Source organism: Pristis pectinata, chromosome 8, assembly GCF_009764475.1.
Source record: "Pristis pectinata isolate sPriPec2 chromosome 8, sPriPec2.1.pri, whole genome shotgun sequence".
Taxonomy (NCBI): Eukaryota; Metazoa; Chordata; class Chondrichthyes; order Rhinopristiformes; family Pristidae; genus Pristis; species Pristis pectinata.
Window position 1 is genome coordinate 93,615,022 of NC_067412.1, and position 20,743 is coordinate 93,635,764.

At 47.0% G+C, this 20,743-nt stretch overlaps 1 protein-coding gene across 4 annotated transcripts in view; it reads right to left on the reverse strand.

The window, feature by feature from the left end:
* The window catches only part of si:zfos-2326c3.2 (mitogen-activated protein kinase kinase kinase kinase 4), a 264,594-nt gene extending 249,986 nt beyond the window's left edge, over positions 1-14,608 (reverse strand). For all 4 annotated transcript variants that reach the window (XM_052020805.1, XM_052020803.1, XM_052020804.1 and 1 more), the window contains exons 1-2: positions 14,146-14,608; positions 11,023-11,088 (exon numbers count right to left, since the gene is read on the reverse strand). In XM_052020805.1, coding sequence (XP_051876765.1) covers positions 11,023-11,088; positions 14,146-14,202 — 123 coding nt within the window. In that variant the 5' untranslated portion in view covers positions 14,203-14,608. The remainder of the gene's footprint in view (positions 1-11,022; positions 11,089-14,145) is intronic.
* Between the last annotated feature and the right edge of the window lie 6,135 nt (positions 14,609-20,743).

Sequence of the window (20,743 nt, forward strand, 5' to 3'; positions counted from 1 at the left end):
GGAACCGGAGGAGTAGGTCAGAGGAAGAAGGGGATGGGGAAAAGTCAGATCTGACAGGTAGAGAGGCTTTGAGGAAGGAGAAGCAGAGTACAGGCTATAAAAGTAGTAAGGTGGATGGGCTAAAGTGCATTTACTTGAAGGCGAGAAGCATCAGGAATAAGGGAGATGAACTGAGAGCTTGGATAAGTACATGGGACTATGATATTATGGCTATTACAGAGACATGGCTGACATCAGGGCAGGAATGGATATTGAATATTCCTGGTTTTCAGTGTTTTAAAAGGGATAGGGAGAGGGGGAATAAGAGGAGGAGGGGTGGCGATACTGGTCAGGGAAATGGTTACAGCTGCAGAAAGGGTGGATAATGTAGAAGGATCCTCTCTAGAGACAATATGGGTGGAAGTTAGGAATAAGAAAGGGGCAGTTACCCTCCTGGGAGTATTCCATAGGCCCCCCGGTAGCAGTAGGGATACTGAGGAGCAGATTGGGAGACAGTTTTTGGAGAGATGTGAAAATAACAGGGTTATTATAACGGAAGACTTCAACTATCCAAATATTGATTGGCACCTACTTAGTGCCAAAGGTTTAGACGGGGCGCAGTTTGTTAAGTGTGTCCAGGACGGATTCCGACACAGTATGTTGACAGGCCGACTAGAAGGAATGCCATATTAGATCTAGTTTTAGGTAATGAACCGGGTCAGGTGACAGATCTATCGGTGGGTGAGCATCTGGGGGACAGTGACCATTGGTCCATAACCTTTAGAATTGTCATGGACAGGGATAGGAGCAAAGAGGACAGGAAGGCGAATTATGAGGCTATAAGGCAAGAACTTGGGGAGTGTAAATTGGGGTGACATTTTTGAAGGGAAATGTACTATGGAGGTGTGGTCGATGTTCAGGGATCTTTTGCAGGATGTTAGGGATAAATTTGTCCCAGTGAGGCGGAGAAGGAATGGTAGGGTGAAGGAACCATGGGTGACAAGAGAGGTGGAACAATTAGTTAGGAAGAAGGCAGCATACATAAGGTGTAAGCAGCAAGGATTGGACAGGGCTCGTGAGGAATATAGAGTAGCAAGGAAGGAACTTAAGAAGGGGCTGAGGAGAGTGAGAAGGGGACATGAAAAGGCTTTGGCGAGTAGGGTCAAGGAGAATCCCAAGGCTTTTTTCTAGTATGTAAAGAGCAGAAGGATGGCTGGGGTAAAGGTAGGTCCGATTAAAGACAAAGGTGGGAGGATGTGCCTGGAAGCTGTGGAAATGGGTGAGGTTCTCAATGAATACTTCTCTTCAGTATTCACCAAGGAGAGAGGTCTTGATGGTGCTGAGAACAGTGTAGGTGAGGGTAATGTTCTAGAGTATGTAGATATTAAGAGAGAGGATGTATTGGAGTTGTTAGAAAATATTAGGACAGATAAGTCCCCGGGGCCTGACGGAATATTCCCCAGGCTGCTTCATGACGTGAGGGAGGAGATTGCTAAACCATTGGTAAGGATCTTTGAGTCCTCGTTGTCCACAGGGATGGTACCGGAGGATTGGAGGGTGGCAAATGTTGTCCCATTATTCAAAAAAGGTAGTAGGGATAGTCCAGGGAATTACAGACCAGTGAGCCTTACGTCTGTGGTGGGTAAGCTGTTGGAGAGGATTCTAAGATATGGGATCTATGAGCATTTAGAGAAACATGGACTGATTAGGGACAGCCAGCATGGCTTTGTGAAGGGAAGATCTTGCCTCACAAGCCTGATAGGGTTCTTTGAGGAGGTGACCAGGAAGATTGATGAGGGTAGTGCAGTGGATGTGGTCTACATGGATTTTAGTAAGGTGTTTGACAAGGTTCCACATGGCAGGCTTCTTCAGAAGGTCAGAGGCTAAGGGATCCAGGGAAGCTTGGCCGTGTGGATTCAAAATTGGCTTGCCTGTAGAAAGCAGAGGGTTGTGGTGGAGGGAGTGCATTCGGATTGGAGGGCTGTGACTAGTGGTGTCCCACAGGGATCGGTTCTGGGACCTCTACTTTTTGTGATATTTATTAATGACTTAGATGAGGGGGTGGAAGGCTGGGTTAGCAAGTTTGCAGATGACACAAAGATCGGTGGTGTTGTGGATAGTGTGGAGGGCTGTCAAAGCTTACAGAGGGATATTGATAGGATGCAGAGCTGGGCTGACAAGTGGCAGATGGAGTTCAATCCAGAGAAGTGTGAGGTAGTAGACTTTGGAAGGACAAACTCCAAGGCAGAGTACAAGGTTAATGGCAGGATTCTGGGCAGTGTAGAGGAGCAGAGGGATCTGGGGGTTCATATCTACAGATCATTGAAAGTTGCCTTGCAGGTAGATAGGGTAGTTAAGAAAGCTTATGGGATGTTAGCTTTCATAAATCGGGAGATCAAGTTTAAGAGCCGCGAAGTGATGATGCAGCTTTACAGAACTCTGGTTAAGCCACACTTAGAGTAATGTGTCCAGTTCTGGCTGCCTCATTATAGGAAGGATGTGGAGGCGTTGGAAATGGTGCAGAGGAGATTTACCAGGATGCTGCCTGGATTAGAGAGTATGGATTATGAGGAGAGACTAAAGGAGCTGGGGCTGTTCTCATTGGAGAGGAGGAAGATGAGGGGAGACATGATAGAGGTATACAAGATATTGAGAGGAATAGATAGAGTGGACAGCCAGCATCTCTTTCCCAGGGCACCAATGCTCAAAACAAGAGGACATGGTTTTAAGGTATTAGGTGGGAAGTTCAAGGGTGATGTCAGAGGGAGGTTTTTCACCCAGAGAGTTGTTGGTGCATGGAATGCGCTGCCTGGGGTCGTGGTGGAGGCTGATACATTGGGCAAGTTCAAGAGATTGTTAGATAAGCATATGGAGGAATTTAAGTTAGAGGGATATGTAGGAGGAAGGGGTTAGATAGTCTTAGGTGTGGCTTGAAGGGCGGCACAACATCATGGGCCGAAGGGCCAGTATTGTGCCGTATTGTTCTATGGTACCTCTGGCACAATTATTCTCAAAACTGGTGCCCCACAAGGCTGTGTCCTCAGCCCTCTATTCTAGTCCCTATAAGCTCATGACTGTGTGGCCATATTCTGCTCTAACTCCATCTACAAGTTTGCAGATGATACCACCATTGTAGGCCGTATCTCAAACAGCGATGATTTGGAGTACAGGAAGGAGATAGAGAGCTTAGTGGAATGGTGTCATGACAACTACCTTTCCCTCAATGTCAACAATGCAAAAGAGCTGGTCATTGACTTCAGGAAAGGGGGCGGTGTACATGCACCTGTCTGCCTCAACGGTGCTGAGGTCGAGAGGGTTCAGAGCTTCAAGTTCCTGGGAGTGAACATCACCAATAGCCTGTCCTGGTCAAATCACGTAGATGCTCACCAGCGCCTCTACCTCCTCAGGAGGCTAAAGAAATTCAGTTTGTCCCCTTTGACACTCACCAACTTTTATCGATGTACCATAGAAAGCATCCTATCCAGATGCATCACAGCTTGGTCTGGCAACTGCTCTGCCCAGGACCTCAAGACACTGCAGAGACTTGTGGACACAGCTCAGCGGATCACGGACACCAGCCTCCCCTCCTTGGACTCTGTCTTTACCTGTCGCTGTCTTGGTGAAGCAGCCAGCATAATCAAAGACCCCACCCACCCGGGTCATTCTCTCTTCTCTCCTCTTCCGTCAGGTAGAAGATACAGGAGCCTGAGGGCACGTACCACCAGTTTTAAGGACAGTTTCTGCCCCACTGTGATAAGACTATTGAACGGTTCCCTTATACAGTGAGATGGACTATGACCTCACGATCTACCTCGTTGTGACCTTGCACCTTATTGCACTGCACTCTCTCTGTAGCTTGACACTATACTCTGTACTGTTATTGTTTTTACCTGTACTACATCAATGCACTCTGTACTAACTCAATGTAACTGCACTGTGTAATGAATTGATCTGTATGATCGATATGCAAGACAATGTTTTCACTGTATCTCGGTACAAGTGACAACAAGAAACCAATACCAATACCAAATCTTGTCAAAAAACATTGCTTGCTCCTGTTCCACAATATTGAGCTTGAAGTGTTTTGTTCTAGTTCAGGACATCCTATAGCATGGGCTCACCAATATTTCAGAAGATAAGTTGCAGGTATGAATCACAGGTTTTGTTGACAGCTTGTGATCAACCCTAGGCTCCCTTTGATGGAAGCAAGAGTTGAACAGAATAGCAGCAGTAAACTTTACTCAAAGCAAACTCAGGAAGGAGAGCAAGGACCCAGGGACACAACAATCGTTCGAATGGGAAAGGAAACGGCAATCTGTGTAAACAATCGAACAAAATGTAATTGAATTGTATTTCAACCACAGCATCTGGTTTAAAATTAGGACGGAGGGAAAAACAAGGTTGTTGTATACTGGCTGCGAAGCAATGGCTTGCAGAAAGAAGTGTATTTAAAAGTAGGAATGAAGTCTGAAATTCCATACGGTTACAGGCCATTTGGCCCATTGAGACTGTACCAACCAGCACATGTCCATCTACACTGATCCTACTTCATTCTCCTTTCATTCCTTCCCCCAAATTCTTTCATCTGCACACTAAGGGCAATGTACAATTGTCAACTAACCTACCTACCTGTGTATCTTTGGGAAACTGGAGTACCCAGGGGAAACCCACGTGGCCACATGGAGAACGTGTAAACTCTACGCAGACAGCACTGGAGGTCAGGATTGAACACAAATTACTGGAACTTTGAGAGAGCAGTTTAACTGTGCCAAAGTGCTGCATCTGACAATTTTAAATCAAAACTGCAACGATGCTGAAAGATGTTTAGGAGTGGGGCAGTAGGTAGAGCTGCTGCTTCATTGCTCCAGGGACCCCAGTTAGATCTGACCTTGGGTGCTGTCTGTGTGGAGTTTGCATGCTCCCCTCATAACCGCATGGATTTCCCCTGCATGCTCCGGTTTCCTCCCACATCCCAATGTTAGTTAATTGGCCGCTGTGAATTACCCCCGAGTGTAAGGTAAGTGGCAAAAGAGCCAGTAAGGAGTGGGTGAACATGAGAGGGAATAAGTAGCAGGGGTAAAGGGAAGAGGAGTTGGACTGATGGGATAGCATGCTGGGAGCCACCACGGGCTGAATGGCCTCCTGTGTTGTAATAAGACATAAAGCATATTTTAGAACATAGAACAGTACAGCACCGGAATAGGCCCTTCAGTCCATGATGTTGTGCTGTACTAATTAAGTCAATGACACTTTCTGCCTGCACATGGTCCAAATCCCTCCATTCTCTGCATATTCATGTGCCTGTCTAAGAGCCTCTCAAACTCCTCTACTACCAGTCCTGGCAGCGCATCCCAGGCACCCACCACTCTGTGTAAAAAAACTTGCTCCGCACATTCCCCCTCTCACCATAAATATATACCCTCTAGTTTTTTTTAAGACATTTCAGCCCTGAGAAAAGGATACTGGCTGTCTACTCTGTCTGTGCATCTCATAATTTTATAAAATTCTCTTAGGTCTCCCCTCAGCCTCTGCTGCTCCAGAGAAGACAACCCCAGTTTGTCCAATCTCTCCTTATAGCACATGCCCTCTAACCCAGGCAGCATCCTGTATTTTATTTTTATGTGGAATTTGCAGTGAAGGTGCTCGAAATCTAAAAATATAAGCAGATTTAAAAGCAAGGAACAAAGGAATGAACAAACTAACTTTGCAAGTACGTAAAACAGGCAGGTGAATCGTAGTTGTTTGAAACTAGTAAATTGGTTTATTATTGTCACATGTACCGAGGTACAGTGAAAAACTTTGTTTTGCCTGCCGTCCATACAGATCATTTCATCACATCAGTGCATTGAGGTAGTACAAGGGAAAACAATAACAGAATGCAGAATAAAGTGTTACAGTTACAGAGAAAGTGCAGTGCAGGCAGACAATAAGGTGCCAAGCCATAACGAGGTAGATTGTGAGGTTGAAAGTCCACCTGCATCTACCTATCACCTCCTTGTGCCCACCCCGCCTCCCCTCTTTTGTCCACCTATCACTGCTCTGGTTTTTCCTCCTATATATTGGGCTTCCCGTTTTCCTATCTTCAGTCCTGACCCAAAACGTTGACCACCTGCTTTTCTCCACAGATGCTGCCTGGCCTGCTGAGTTCCTCCAGCATCATGATGTTTTTCATTATAAAAGTCCATCTCATTGTAACTGATAAATCACTGTCTGTAATCCTCCAATATGCAGTAGCTGCAAACACCTGGTAAATGTGTGGTGCACCGTATACGGATCTGCTCCTGCAAAATTAGAATCCTGGATTCACACTGCACAGCAACAAGCTTTTGGGCCACCATGTCAACTTTTACCACAAGGCACCCATCAACCTATTGAAGGAAGGATATGGAAGCTTTAGAGAGAGTGCAGAGATTTACCAGGATATTGCCTGGATTGGAGAGCATAGTTTAGGAGGATAGGTTGAGCGAGCTAAGGATTTTCTCTTTGGAGAGAAGGAGGATGAGAGGTGACTTGATAGAGGTGCACAAGATGATAAGAGGCATAGATCGAGTGGACAGTCAGAGACTTTTTCCCAGGGCAACAATGGCTAACACGAGGGTACATAATTTTAAGGTGATTGGAGGAAGATATAAAGGGGATGTCAGAGTTAAGTTTTTCACACAGAGAGTGGTGGGTACATGGAACGCACTGCTGGCAGAGGTTGTGGGGGCAGATACATTAGGGACATTTAAGATACTCTTAGATAGACACATGAATGATAGAAAAATAGGGGGCTATGTGGGAGGGAAGGGTTAGACAGATCTTAGAGCAGGGTAAAATGTCGGCACAACATTGTGGGCCGAAGGGCAAAAAAATAAGCTGCCGGAGTAACTCAGAGAGTCAGGAGGCATCGATGGAGGGAAATGGACAGTCAACATTTTAAGTCAAGACCCTTCATCTGGACTGACAAGGCTATCCTCCACAGATGCTCCCTGGCCTCCTGAGTTCCTCCAGCAGCTTGTTTCTTGCACCAGATTCCAGCATCTGCAGTCTCTTGTGTCTCCAATACTAATCCAATTTACAAGCATTTTGATCAGTAGCCTTTTATACCTTGGCAATTGAAATGTTTGTCCAGATAAATGTTGTATTTCAGGCAGTGTATTCCAGATTTCAACCATCCTCTGGCTGATCTTCTTCAGATCCCCTCTAAATTGTTCTGTTGCTCCCAAGCCCCAAAATATCATGGTCTACTAACATAGGGTTTGCACATCTACTGTGTTCAAAGGCCCTTCCCCACCTGCTTTTCCTTCACTAACTGAATGAAGGGAAACTGTTGGGTCCTTTCTATGAGTGTCTGGGGAGGGTATGGAGGAGACAATCCCACAGATGTAGGTGGGGAGATGGGTATCGGGTTATTATTGTCACTTGTACTGAGGTACAGTGAAAAGCTTGTCTTACAAACCGATCGTACAGGTCAATTTATTACACAATGCAGTTACATTGAGTTAGTACAGAGTGCATTGAGGTAGTGCAAGTCAAAACAATAACAGTACAGAGTAAAGTGTCACAGCTATAGAGAAAGTGCAGTGCAATAAGGTGCAAGGTCACAACAAGGTGATATGAGGTGTTGTTCCTCCAACCTGCGCCTGGCCTCAACGTGGCAGTAGAGGAGGCCATGGATAGACATGTCAGTATGGGAGTGGGATGTGGAATTGAACTGTGTGGCCACCAGGAAGTCCTGGCTGTCGCAGCAGATGGAGCGAAGGTGCTCGACGAAGTGGTCACCCAATCTGCGTCGGGTCTCGCTGATACACAGGAGGCTGCACTGGGAGCACCGGATGCAATAAATGACACCCGTCGGACTCACAGGTGTAGCGCTGCCTCACCTGAAAGCATTGTCTGGGACCCTGAATGGTGGTGAGGAAGAGGTGTAGGGACAGATGTAGCACTTAGTGCAGTTGCAGGCATAAGTGCCAATGGAGTTATCAGTGGGGAGAGACGATAATGGAGTCACAGAGAGAGCGGTCCCTGCGGAAAGCGGAGAGAAAGGGGTGAGGGGAAGATGTGCCTGGTGGTAGGATCCTGTTAGAGGTGGCAGCAGTTGCGGAGAATGATGTGTTGGATGCAGAGTCTCATGGGGTGGTAGGTGAGGACAAGGGGAACCCTGTCCCTGTTATGTCGGTGGGGGGAAGGGCTAAGGTCCAGCCGTGTGGGAAGTGGAAGAGATACGGGTATGGGCAGCATTGATGGTGATGGAAGGGAAACCCAAGTCACTAAAAAAGCAGGACATCTCTGATGTCCTAGAATGGAAAGCCTCATCATGGGAACAGATGTCCCATACTGACGTCTGTCCATGGCCTCCTCTACTGCCACGTTGAGGCCAGGCGCAGGTTGGAGGAGCAACACCTCATATTCCGCCTTGGGAGTCTCCAACCTGATGGCCTCAACATCGATTTCTCTAACTTCTCTAATCCACCCCTTCTTTTTCTTATCCCTCACTCCTTTGTCTTCCCTGATTCCCATTGCTCCCTTTCCCGGCTTGATGACCTGTCCATCTCCTCCCCTCCCCCATCCTTTATTCCATGGTCCACTGCCCTCTCCTACAAGATTCCTCCTTCTTCAGCCCTTTGCCTCTTCAATCTATCTCCTCTCAGCTTATTACATCTTTTCACCCTCCCCCACCCACCTACCTTCCCCCCCCTCACCTGAACTCACCTATCCCCTGGACACACCTATCCCTTGCCTGTGTGTGCTCCTCCCCCTCCCCCCATGTTCTTATCTTGGCTTCTGCCCTCTTCCTTTCCAGTCCTGATGAAGGATCTCGGCCCGAAACGTCGACTGTTTATTTCCCTCCGTGGATGCTGCCTGACCTGCTGAGTTCCTCCAGCACTTTTTGTGTATTGCTCTGGATTCCAGCGTCTGCAGAATTTTGTGTGTCTCTGGAGAGGGACACTTTCTGACACAAAAGCTAAAGTGCCAGAAATCAGGTACACAGTGCCTTGTAAATCATGCTCAGTTTAACAAACTTCCGCATATTAGGTCCTAAGCTCAGGGCCCAGATAGCTCAGCCGGTGGAGCATCAGACTTTTAGAGGCAGGCACAGTAGGAGCGGTTAGTGTAACACTATTACAGCTCCAGCGACCCAGGTTCAATTCCGGCCACTGTCTGTACGGAATTTGTGCATTCTCCCCGTGTCTGTGTGGGTTTCCTCCGGGTGCTCCGGTTTCCTCCCACATTCCAAAGACGTACGGGTTAGGAAGTTGTGGGCGTGCTATGTTGGCGCCGGAAGCGTGGCGACACTTGTGGGCTGCCCCCAGAACACTCTATGCAAAAGATGCATTTCACTGTGTGTTTTGATGTACATGTGACTAATAAAGACATCTTATCTAAGTGGTTGTTTGAACACATGAAGACCCATTGTAGTGTGGGCCTACTGAACATTTGATCCAACAAACTGTATTTTGACTTCTAATTTAAAATAATTTTGAATTTTATTGTGTAAAGTAATGTCAATTTCCCCACCCACCCAAGTTATTTGACACATGCAGGGTGGAGCAAGGCAAAATAATTGTCAGAGGGCACTTTTGTTTCTCTGTTGGATGCTCCCATTGAGGACTGACTCATGATAACACCAGGGCCGCCTGTGACATCAGAGGTCGACTGAGGGGGTTTCAGAGGGCAAAAACAATGAATGGTGTGTTGCTAGCTCTACATGATTGTGGCATATGAGGGAATTGCAGGAAACTTGGAGACAAGATGTCCATCAGCTTGCAGGTCACCCAGATATTTGCTTCAGAGAGCTCTACAGCTATATGGATCCAGGTTCCTCTGTCCAAATTACCCCATGGTCAACAATATGGCCAGGGGCACTGAAAGCCCCATTCTCTGCCCCATTACAAGGATTTGCGACAAGTTTTAAAGTGTTCATGCTTGTTTCCTGCCCCACCCTTAAGGAAATTGGATGCTTCCTGTGGTAATGCCCCATAACGCTAATATAATTTCATAGAGTCATAGAGCAATACAGCATGGATACTGGCTCTTCGGCCCAATGGGTCCATACTGACCACGTTGTCCACCGAGCTAGTCCCAATTTCTTGCGTTCAGCCCATGTCCCTTCAGGCCCCTCCCCTCCATTTCCTTATCCACCTGGAATTCGTCCACAGAAGACAACCAATGATTTGACTGCATGATGGCAGTTGGAGTTTAGCAATGCAGGATAATTCCCTGATGTAAAGATTAACTGTGCCCAACCAGACAAGAGACCCAAGTCTGATTGGATTTGGGTTGCCAACTTTTCAGCAATGTCCTGGAATTACTAGGAACCAAAATTTCATCTGATAAGAGTCACAGAGTTATGCAGCACAGAAACAGGCCCTTCAGCCCACCATGTCCATGCCAACCATCAAGCACCCATCTGTACTAATCCCTTTTATCAGCATTTGGTCTATCGACTTCTATGCCTTGGTAATTTAAGTGCACGTCTAGATACCTCTTGTGAGAGTTCTTGCCTCTGCCACCCTCACCTTTCAGCAAGTCATGGAAGTGATGTAAATAATGTTTACTATGCTCAGTAAACTCTAGTTATTTGTTACAGCAGTACTGGCAATAGGAAAACGTAATGTGTTACCAACTGGGCTGAGAGTGTGGGTGGAAGAGAGATTTAACATGACAAAACCTTCAGGAATACGCCCAATCTCAGATGTCAGTGTGATAGTTGGGGTGGCAGGGATCGAAACAATATATACTGCCTCACACTGGACCATTAAAAAGACACAATGCAGAAATAGATAACTTGTGAATGTACAGCAACACACAAAAAAATTGCTGGAGGAACTCAGCAGGTCAGGCAGCATCTATGGAGGGAAATTTCCCTCCATAGATGCTGCCTGACCTGCTGAGTTCCTCCAGCACTTTTTTTTGTGTGTTACTCCAGATTTCCAGCATCTGCAGTTTCTCGTCTCCAATTTATGAATGCATACATCTTGTGAGAATCTGTCACATTACATTGATCAAACTCAAGCAATTTCAGTCAGCACAACTTTTGTAAATTAAAGAGTTTCTAACCTTGTAGACTTGGCCGTAGGTCCCATTGCCAACCACTTCAACCAACTCAAATATTCCCGCAGGATCCTGAGGAAAGAAAACTGTACTTAACGAATAATCGAAAAACAGTTCATTCACTAACCTCTGTTAACAGAGATGCATAATTCCAAACCCAATTGATTATAAAAACGATACACACACATCTGCTCCCCCAAAATTGCATAGATTAAAAATGAGGGTATGCTGGAATGAACACAGAACATTACAGCACAGTACAGGCCCTTCGGCCCACAATGTTGTGCTGATATTTTATCCTGCTCTAAGATCTATTTAACCCTTCCCTCCCACATAGCCCTCCATTTCTCTATCATTCATGAGTCTATCTAAGAGTCTCTTAAATGTCCCTAATGTATCTGCCCCCACAACCTCTGCAGGCAGTGCGTTCCATGCACCCACTACTCTCTATGTAAAAAACTTACCCCTGACATCCCCCTTATACCTTCCTCCAGTCACCTTAAAATTATGCCCCCTCGTTAGCCATTGTCATCCTGGGAAAAAGTCTCTGACTGTCCACTCGACCTATGCCTCTTATCATCTTGTACACCTCTATCAAGTCACCTCTCATTCTCCTTCTCTCCAAAGAGAAAAGCCCTAAATCACTCAACCTATCCTCATAAGACATGTTCTTCAATCCAGGCAGCACCCTGGCAAATCTCCTCTGCACCCTCTCTAAAGCTTCCACATCCTTCCTATAATGAGGCGACCAGAACTGAACACAATACTCCAAGTGCAGTCTAACTAGAGTTCTATTGAGCTGCAACATTACCTCGCGGCTCTTGAACTCAGTACCCCGACTAATGAAGACCAACACACCATGTGCCTTCTTAATAACCCTATCGACCTGTGCGGCAACCTTGAGGGATCTATGGAATTGGACCCCAAGATCCCTCTGTTCCTCCACACTGCCAAGAGTCCTGCCATTAACCTTGTATTCTGCCTTCAAATTCGATCTCCAGAAGTGCATCGCTTCACACTTTTCTGGGTTGAACTCCATCTGCCACTTCTCAGCCCAGCTCTGCATTCTATCAATGTCCTGTTGTAATCTAAACAACAAAGTATAGAAGGTTGCTGAAGTTAATTGACAATTGGTTTATTATTGTCACATGTACCGAGATACAGTGAAAAGCTTTTGTGTGCCATCCAGACAGATGATACCACACATAGGTACATCGAGATAGTAAAAAGTAAAAAGAATGTAGAATATAATGTTGCAGTTACCGAGAAAGTACAGTGAAGGTAGATAAATAAGGTGCAAGGGCCACAATGAGGTAGATTGGGAGATCAAGAGTTCATCTTTATCGTATAAAAAGTCTGTTCAAGTTTTATAACTGCGGGTTAGCTTCTAACCTTGAGCCTGGTGGTATATGTTCTCAGGCTTTTTATCTTTTGGCCAATGGGAAGGGGAAAAGAGAGAATGACCAGGGTTGGAGGAGTCCTCGATTACATTGTCTGCCTTCCTGAGGCAGTGGGAAGTGTCAACAACAGTCAATGGAGGGGAGGCTGGTTTGCATGAAGGACTGAGCTGTGTCCACAACTCTCCGCAATTTCAAGCGATCTTGGGCAGAGCAATTGCCATACCAAGCTACGATGCATCTGGACGGGATGCTTTCTATGGTGTATCTGTAAAAAATTGGTGAGGGTCATCGGGACATGCCAAATTTCCTTGGCCTTCTGAGAAAGTAGAGGTGCTGGTGTGCTTTTACTGGTCTGGAGCCAGAGTTCTGAAGAATTGATCCAAGTTCATGGGTTTGAATCCATGGATTCAATGGAGGTGTCTGGGAAGTTTAAATTCAAGTAATTAAGTACTTATAACAAAGCCTTTTGTCAATGACAATGAACCATGAAACTACCAGATTGTCGTAACAAAACTCATCTGGACGGCACAATGGTGTGGCAGGTAGTTCTACTGCCTCACGGTCCCACTAAGCCCGGTTTCCTGACCTTTGCTGTCGCGCCGTGTTTGCACGCTCTCCCTGTGACTACGCGGATTTCAGTTGGGTGCTCCAGTTTCCTCCCACATCCCACAGACGCGCTGGCTGGTTAATTGTCGACTGTAAACTGCCCCTAAGTGTAGGACGGTGGCAGGAGAAACAGGGCTACATGAGAGGAAATGGGTCGCAGGAAAAATGTGTGGGGGAATTGGACTGATGTGAGAGCTGGCCTGGTCTAGATGGGCTGAATGGCCTGCTAAAGAAACACGAGGCTGAGGAACTATGGCTCACTAATATCTTTGAGCGGAGGAAATCAACCATCTTTACTCAGTCTGGCACATGCGACTGGAGAGACGCTAATGTGGTTGGCTCATCACTTTGAGGGCAATTAGGGATGGTCATAGTGTAATACAGCACAGAAACAGGCCCTTCGGCCCAACTCATCCATGCTGGCCAAGATGCCCATCTATGCTAGTCCCATTTTTCCCACATCTCTCTCAGCCTTTCCTATCCATGTACCTGTCCATTTGTCTTTTAGGTTTCATTGTACCCATCTCAACCACTTTCTCTGGCAGCTCGTTCCAAACACGTGTGGAAAAAGATGCCCCTCTCATCTGAAATTCCTAGTTCTCTATTCTCCAGCCTTGGGGAAAAGACGACGTGCCTTCCTCCTATCCGTCCTCCCTCATGATTTTATACGCATGTGAAATCCTCTCAACGAATAAAAAGGTGAATAACCCAACGCTGATATCAGTTGCCCAGAGGATGAGCTCTCGCCATAGTCAGGCCCCTCTGCAGACAAAAGTGGTTTTAATCTTTTGCACAACCGCAAAAGTGTGGCTCTATGCTAAGGTGACGAGTCACTCAAATAACAACTGGAAGTAGCGAGCAGTCTGATAAGGGACAGAGGACTGACAGAGCACTCTCTGCCAAGAAAGGACTCCACCAATTGATGCAAGACTCATTTTTAAAAGCCTGTCTGATTCCATGCACTGACGTTTGGGAGGTTCCATCACTCAAGATCTCATTTGCCCTTGACTATGAACAAATTGCATTGACATTTACCCAGAAGCGGACTTGTGGGTTAATTCACAGAGCTTCAGATATTCTCAGTCTAACTCTCCACAGTGCAGAGACGTTAAATGCAACTTACCCGCAAGCAGGACAGATCAATGTTATCGAGGCTCTTGGCTGGAAAGTCTCGAGCCATCTTCGGGCCACTTTGATCCTTCAACACGACTGAAAAGTTGTTCAAATGCGCCTCCCCATCCCCCTCCCCTCGCCTCCACCTGGGCGAGCAGTCGGAGGGTCACCTCGGCGCTGTCAGTTCATGGTGAATCTCTCTCTCTGCCCCAGTCGCTGCAGCCTAACTGACAAACACAGGAAGCATCGACATCCACTGAGAGGCAGAACCCGGAAAACACAAGCCAGAGGAAATGAACGAGCCGGCAAGAAATCCTTACAGGAACAGAAAGAACACTCAAAACTTAGTGACATTTCACGAAGTCGAGCGAGGAACTGACGTAGGGTAACTCTGCAGAGCTACGCTCTCGGCTGGCGAACTCCCAGTCCCTTCTCAGTTGCAAACTCAACAGGGAGCCGGTGGAGTACACGGGTCTGGACTCAACAGCATACTCTTCCTTCAAACTCCCTGTGCCTGTGAAGCCAATGCAACTCCTGCATGTGTTGAATGAAGCACTGTCAGTGACCTAGCACACACCCCCACACTGTATATAGCCATCCCATCCAGAAATTGGATGGCACCCACTTCTTGGTGTGTTGAGTGGCCACTTCACACTGCATTAACGCCAGTTCGGGTATCACCGAAACAATTTGCCCCATTGGGACATGCTTTTAAGAAGTTAAAATCTTTTATTTCCTATTGCTATAGGAAGGATGTGATTAAGCCAGAGAAGGCGCAGAAAAAAATATCACAAGGACGTTGCCGGGACTGGAGGGCATGAGTTCTAAGGAGAGACTGGATAGGCTGAGACTAGTTTTGGCATCACAGGCATCGTGGGCCAAAGGGCCTATCCTGTACTGTACAGTTCTATGCCCCAAGTTTTTCTGCACTTTCTCTGTAGCTGTGACACTTTACTCTGTACTGTTATTGTTTTTACTTGTACTACATCTATGCACTCTGTACTAACTCAATGTAACTGCACTGTATAATGAATTGATCTGTACGATTGGTTTGCAAGACAAGTTTTTCAATGTACCTCGGTACAAGTGACAATAATAAACCAACACCAATACATTTAAGAGACATTCGGACAGGTACATGCGTAGGATAGGTTTGGAAGGATATGGGCCAAATGCAGGCAAATGGGACTTTCTCAGGTGGGCGCCTTGGTCAAAATGGATGAGTTGGGCTGAAGGGCCTGTTTCCATGCTAGATAACTCCATGACTCCTATCTTGGTTTGCTTCCTTTGAGTCACAATGAAACTTGGCAGATACACTGTGAAACCACAGCCGTTGGAGTGTCAGCACACTGCCCCGGGGAATGGTTCAGCACTGTGCCAGGAGTGGGACATTGATGGGAGAGGAGAGATCTGATGGGGATGGAGAGATCTAATGGGGCAAAGGCTCCCCTCAGCTATGAAGCAGCCTGATTGGATCAAGGGCCAGGATCGGGCCTTGAGATGGGGAGTCACTTTCATACTGCACAGAACTAGGCCCTTCAGCCCACGCTGAATATCAAGCACCCTTTTGTACATCCTACAAATTCCATTTTACTTTCAAGTTCATATTGGTTCTCCCCAGTTTCTACCAGCTGTCCACACACTCGGGGCAACTTACAGCAGCCAATTAACTTGCCGGCCCGCATGTCTTTGGGATGTGGGAGGAAGCTGAGAGCATCTGTCGGGAGGGGGGTAGGGTGCGGGGAACCCATGCAGTCACAGGGAGAACGTGCAAACTCCACACAATCAGCGCCTGAGTTTGGGATTGAAACCTGGTCTCCGGAACTGTGGAGTGGATGAGCTCAAGGCCGTGATGGAGCTGAGGCTGAGATGGGGGTTGGGGTTGGTGGAATTGTGGGGGGGTGGGGGGTGGTGGGGGTGACAAAGTTTTGTGATGGGGCTGGGATTGAAGTAGGTGAAGAGCCAGTGGTGAGTGGGACCCAAAAATGGGGCCAGAGAGCGAGACAGGGGTTGTGATGGGGCCAGCAATAAGACAGGGCCTGTGACTGGGCTGGGGATGGACTAAGGATAAGAGCCCATGGCTGTGATGGGACTGGGAGTGAGGCAGGGGCTGTGACGGGGTGGGGGGTGAGATGGGGCTGAATACTATAATAGATCAGGGATAACATGAGGACTGCAATCGGGCCTCCATACTATGTCAGGTCAACGTTTAATCACAGAGAAGTAATCTGGGGAAATACGAGGTGATTTATAAAACATAAAGACAATATCTCAGCAACATCCCTTTAAATCACACAAAGTTCACAACTCTTGGCGTGACTAATCATTGATGACTTATTACAAGGTTGATAACTCACAACCTTTTGGTCCGAGTTCGATCATTAATAATTAATGTGTGCAGTGCAAGTTGATGACTTCATCATGCGCAGGAAACACGGCGGGGAAATGACATCAGCATTAAGGAGAATCATAACAGAAGTGCCCAGTCCAATTTCCCGATGAGCGGAGGGATGAGCAACAAAAAGTCAAAATGTCCAAAATCTATTTGTTTAGGCGCTACTTAAATGCAAAGGGTGCAAGTGGCTTTTGTCTACTCCAGGTTTAGTTCAAAATCCCTTGCGTGAAACCTGTGATTTGCCAGCGGCTACTTGCTTTGCTCCCCCAGAACAAACTGCACAAATCTACCGGGCCACTTCTGTTCTGCCACAACAGCATTGGCTTCAAACCTACGTGCTTCACTCACATCCAGCAGCAAAGGAAATCTGCTGTCCTTCCCAAGCTGACATGCATGTCCAGACCCTCCAACCATGTGGTTGACCATTAACCACCTCCCCTCTGCCCACAAATGGCCTAAAAAACCATCCAGTTCAGCAGCAATTAGGGATGGCCAGTGATTTCCACGCACCAGGAGTGAATAAATCAAAAAAATAACTTCCAGGCTGGCATAATTTGGAACTCTCTTCCAACAACTGAATGTGAAGCAGGGAGAATGTCAAATGCATGTACAATTGGCATTTGTTGGTATCTCCATCAGGAGATATGAGGCAAAGTAGTTGGAGATCTTCCACGATGTAACTGAATGATGGAAAAACAAACAATCTGTTGGAAGAACACAGCAGGTCGAGCAGCATTTATGAGGGAAAAGGAATTGTCCATTCTCCCCACGGATGCTGCTCGACCCGCTGAGTTCCTCCAGCAGATCATTTGTTGATCCAGATTCCAGCATCCGCAGACTCTTGTGTCTCCCAACTGAAAGATAGAACAGGATAGAAGAGCTGAATGGCCTTTTCCTGCTTCCATTCTTCCCTAGGGAGTTCAGGCTCAATCTAATATGCAACAGAGCAAGATGTATGAGCTGCTGAGATGTATGAGGTTTGCAGGGTTAACACTGAGGATCTGCTTCCCTTGGGCTGGAGAGTCTAGAAGTAAGGAGCACAACCTCAGGAGAAGGGACAGACATGGTATGGTAGCGGTTAGCGTAATGCTATTACAGCACCAGTGACCCGGGTTCAATTCAGCTGCTGTCTGTAAGGAGTTTTTACGTTCTCACCGTCTGTCTGCGTGGGCTTCCTCCGGGTGCTCCGGTTTCCTCCCACATTCCAAAGACGTACGGGTTAGGAAGCTGTGGGCATGCTTATGTTGGTGCCGGAAGCGTGGCGACACTTGTGGGCTGCCCCCAGAACACTACGCAAAAGATGCATTTCACTGGGTGTTTTGATGCACATGTGACTAATATAGAAGTCTTATCTTATCAATTGCTTCGGACTTGGAAGTTGGGAAACTTGTAAGTCTTTGGGAGCTTGACCTAAGAGGGCCAGTGGGAATGCAAATGCTATATTTGCATTCCCACTGAAGGAATCTAAGGACTGGACAGAACATCAATTAGAATCAGAATCAGGTTCATTATACATTGTGAAATTTGTTGTTTTGCTGCAGCAGTACAGTGCAAAGACAAAAAAAATTACGAAAACTTATAAAATAAATAAATCATGCAAAAGAGGAATAACAAGGTAGTGTTCATGTGTTCATGGACCATTCAGAAATCTGATGGAGGAGGGGAAGAAGCTGTTCCGGAAACGTTGACTGTGGGTCTTCAGGCTCCTGTACCTCCTTCCTGAAGGTAGTAACATAAAGAGGACATGTCCCCGGTGGTGAGGGTCCCTAGTGATGGATGCCGCCTTCTTGAGGCATCGCCTCTTGTAGATATCCTCGATGGCAGGGAGGGTTGTGCCCATGATGGAGCTGGCTGAGTCTACAACCCTCTGAGGCCTCTTTTGATCCTGCACATTGGAGCCTCCATACCAGGCGGTGATGCAACCAGTCAGAATGCTCTCCACAGTATATCTGTAGAAATTTACAAGAGTCTCTGGTGACATACCAAATCTCCTCAAACTCCTAATGATGTAGAACCGCTGGCGTGCCTTCCTTGTGATTGCATCAATGTGTTGGGCCCAGGAGAGATCCTCTGAGATGTTGATGCCCAGGAACTTGAAGCTGCTCACCCTTTCCACTGCTGATCAGAGGAACAGGATCAGGCATGATCTTATTAATCTGCGGAGCAGGTTCAAGGGGTTGAATGGCTGGATGAGTGCAGCCTCAACAACACTCAAGAAGCTCAACCACCATACAGGATATAGCAGCCTGCTTGATAGGTACCCCATCCACAACCAATAAACTCTCTCCACCAATGTACAGGACCAGCAGTTTGTCCCATCTCCAAGATACATTGCAGCAACTCACCAAGACTCCTTAGATATCACAACCTCTACCAGCGAGAAGGACAAGGGCAAGAAAAGCACGGCGAACACCACCACCTGAAAGTTGCCCTTCAAGCCACACACCATCCTGACTTGGAAATATATCGCTGGCCTTCACCATGCCTTGATCAAACTCCTGGAACTCTCACCCTAACAGCATTGTGGGTATACCCACTCCTCAAGGACTGCAGCAGTTCAAGAAGGCAGATCACCACCTCCTTCATGGATGTGAAGCTGTCACAGAGTCATCAAACAGAAACAGGCCTTTTGGCCAAACTTGTCCATGCGACCACGACGTCTGTTCAAGCTAGTCCCATTTGCCTGTGTTTGGGCCATATCCCTCTAAACCTTTCCTATCCATGTACATGTTGAAATGTCATTTAAACATTGTAATTGTGCCCCCGCTCCACCACTTTCTCTGGTGGCTTGTTCTGTGCACGATAGTGTAGCAGTTAGCATAATGCTATTACAGCGCCAGCCACCCGGGTTCAATTCCCGCCGCTGTCCGTAAGGAGTTTGTACGTTCTCCCAGTGTCTGTGTGGGTTTCCTCCGGGTGCTCTGGTTTCCTCCCATGTTCCAAAGACGTACAGGTTAGGAAGTTGTGGGCATGCTATGTTGGCACCGTGGCGACGCTTGCGGGCTGCCCCCAGAACACTCTACACAAAAGATGCATGTCACTGTGTGTTGCAATGTACATGCCACTAATAAAAAGCTATCTCTGCGCATCACCTTCTGTGTGAGATGGCTTCCCCTCAAGTCCCTTTCAAATCTTTTCCCTCTCACCTTAAATCTACGCCTTCTAGTTTTGGCCTCACCTACCCTGGGAAAAGAACTGTGACGATAAACCTTATGATTTTGTATCCCTCTACAAGGTCACCCCTCAGCCTCCTACGCTCCAGGGAAAAAAAATCCCAGCCCATCAAGCCCTCCGGTTCCAGTAACATCTTGGCGAATCTTTTCCGCACCCTTTCCTGCTTAACGACAACCTTCGTATAGCCAGACGACCAGAACTGTGAACAATACTCCAAGTGTGGTCTCACCAAACACTTGCAACAATACATCCCAACTCCTGTACTCAATGCCCTGACCAATGAAGGCAAGTGTGCCAAAGCCTTCTTTACCACCCACTCTACCTGTGTTACCACTTTCAGGGAACAATGTACTGTACCCCTAGGTCTCTCTGTTCTATGACACTCTCCAGGACCCGACCATTTACTGTGTAGGTCCTGCCCTGGCTTAACTTGACAAAATAGACTTTTAAAGTGAACGGTATAGTTCTGGGGAGTGCCATAGAACAAGGGACAGGGGTACAAGTACATAGTTCCCTGAAAGTGGTGTCGCAGGTAGGCAGGGTGGTGAAGGCGGCTTTTGGCACGCTGGCCTTCGTCAGTCAGGGCATTGAGTACAGAAGTTGGGATGTTATGTTCACAAGGTCACAAGACAAGGGAGCAGAAGCAGGCCATTCGGCCCATCGAGTCTGCTCCAAGGAAAGGGAAATAGAAATGGGGAATGGGGGAAGAAGAAGAAAAAAAAACTATTCTAATCCCAATTACCGGCCTTATCCCCATATCCCTTGATATCCTGACTATTTAGATATCTATCTATCTCCTCCTTGAACGCCCCCACTGATCTGGCCTCCACTGCTGTACGTGGCAAGGAGTTCCACAAATTCACCACCCTCTGGCTAAAGAAATTTTTCCTCATCTCTGTTTTGAAAATGTACCCTCTAATTCTAAGATTGTGCCCTCTGGTCCTGGACTCACCCACCAAGGGAAACAGCCTAGCCACATTTACTCTGTCCTTTCCTATCAATATTTTAAATGTCGCTATACAGTCCAAGAGCCGACAAA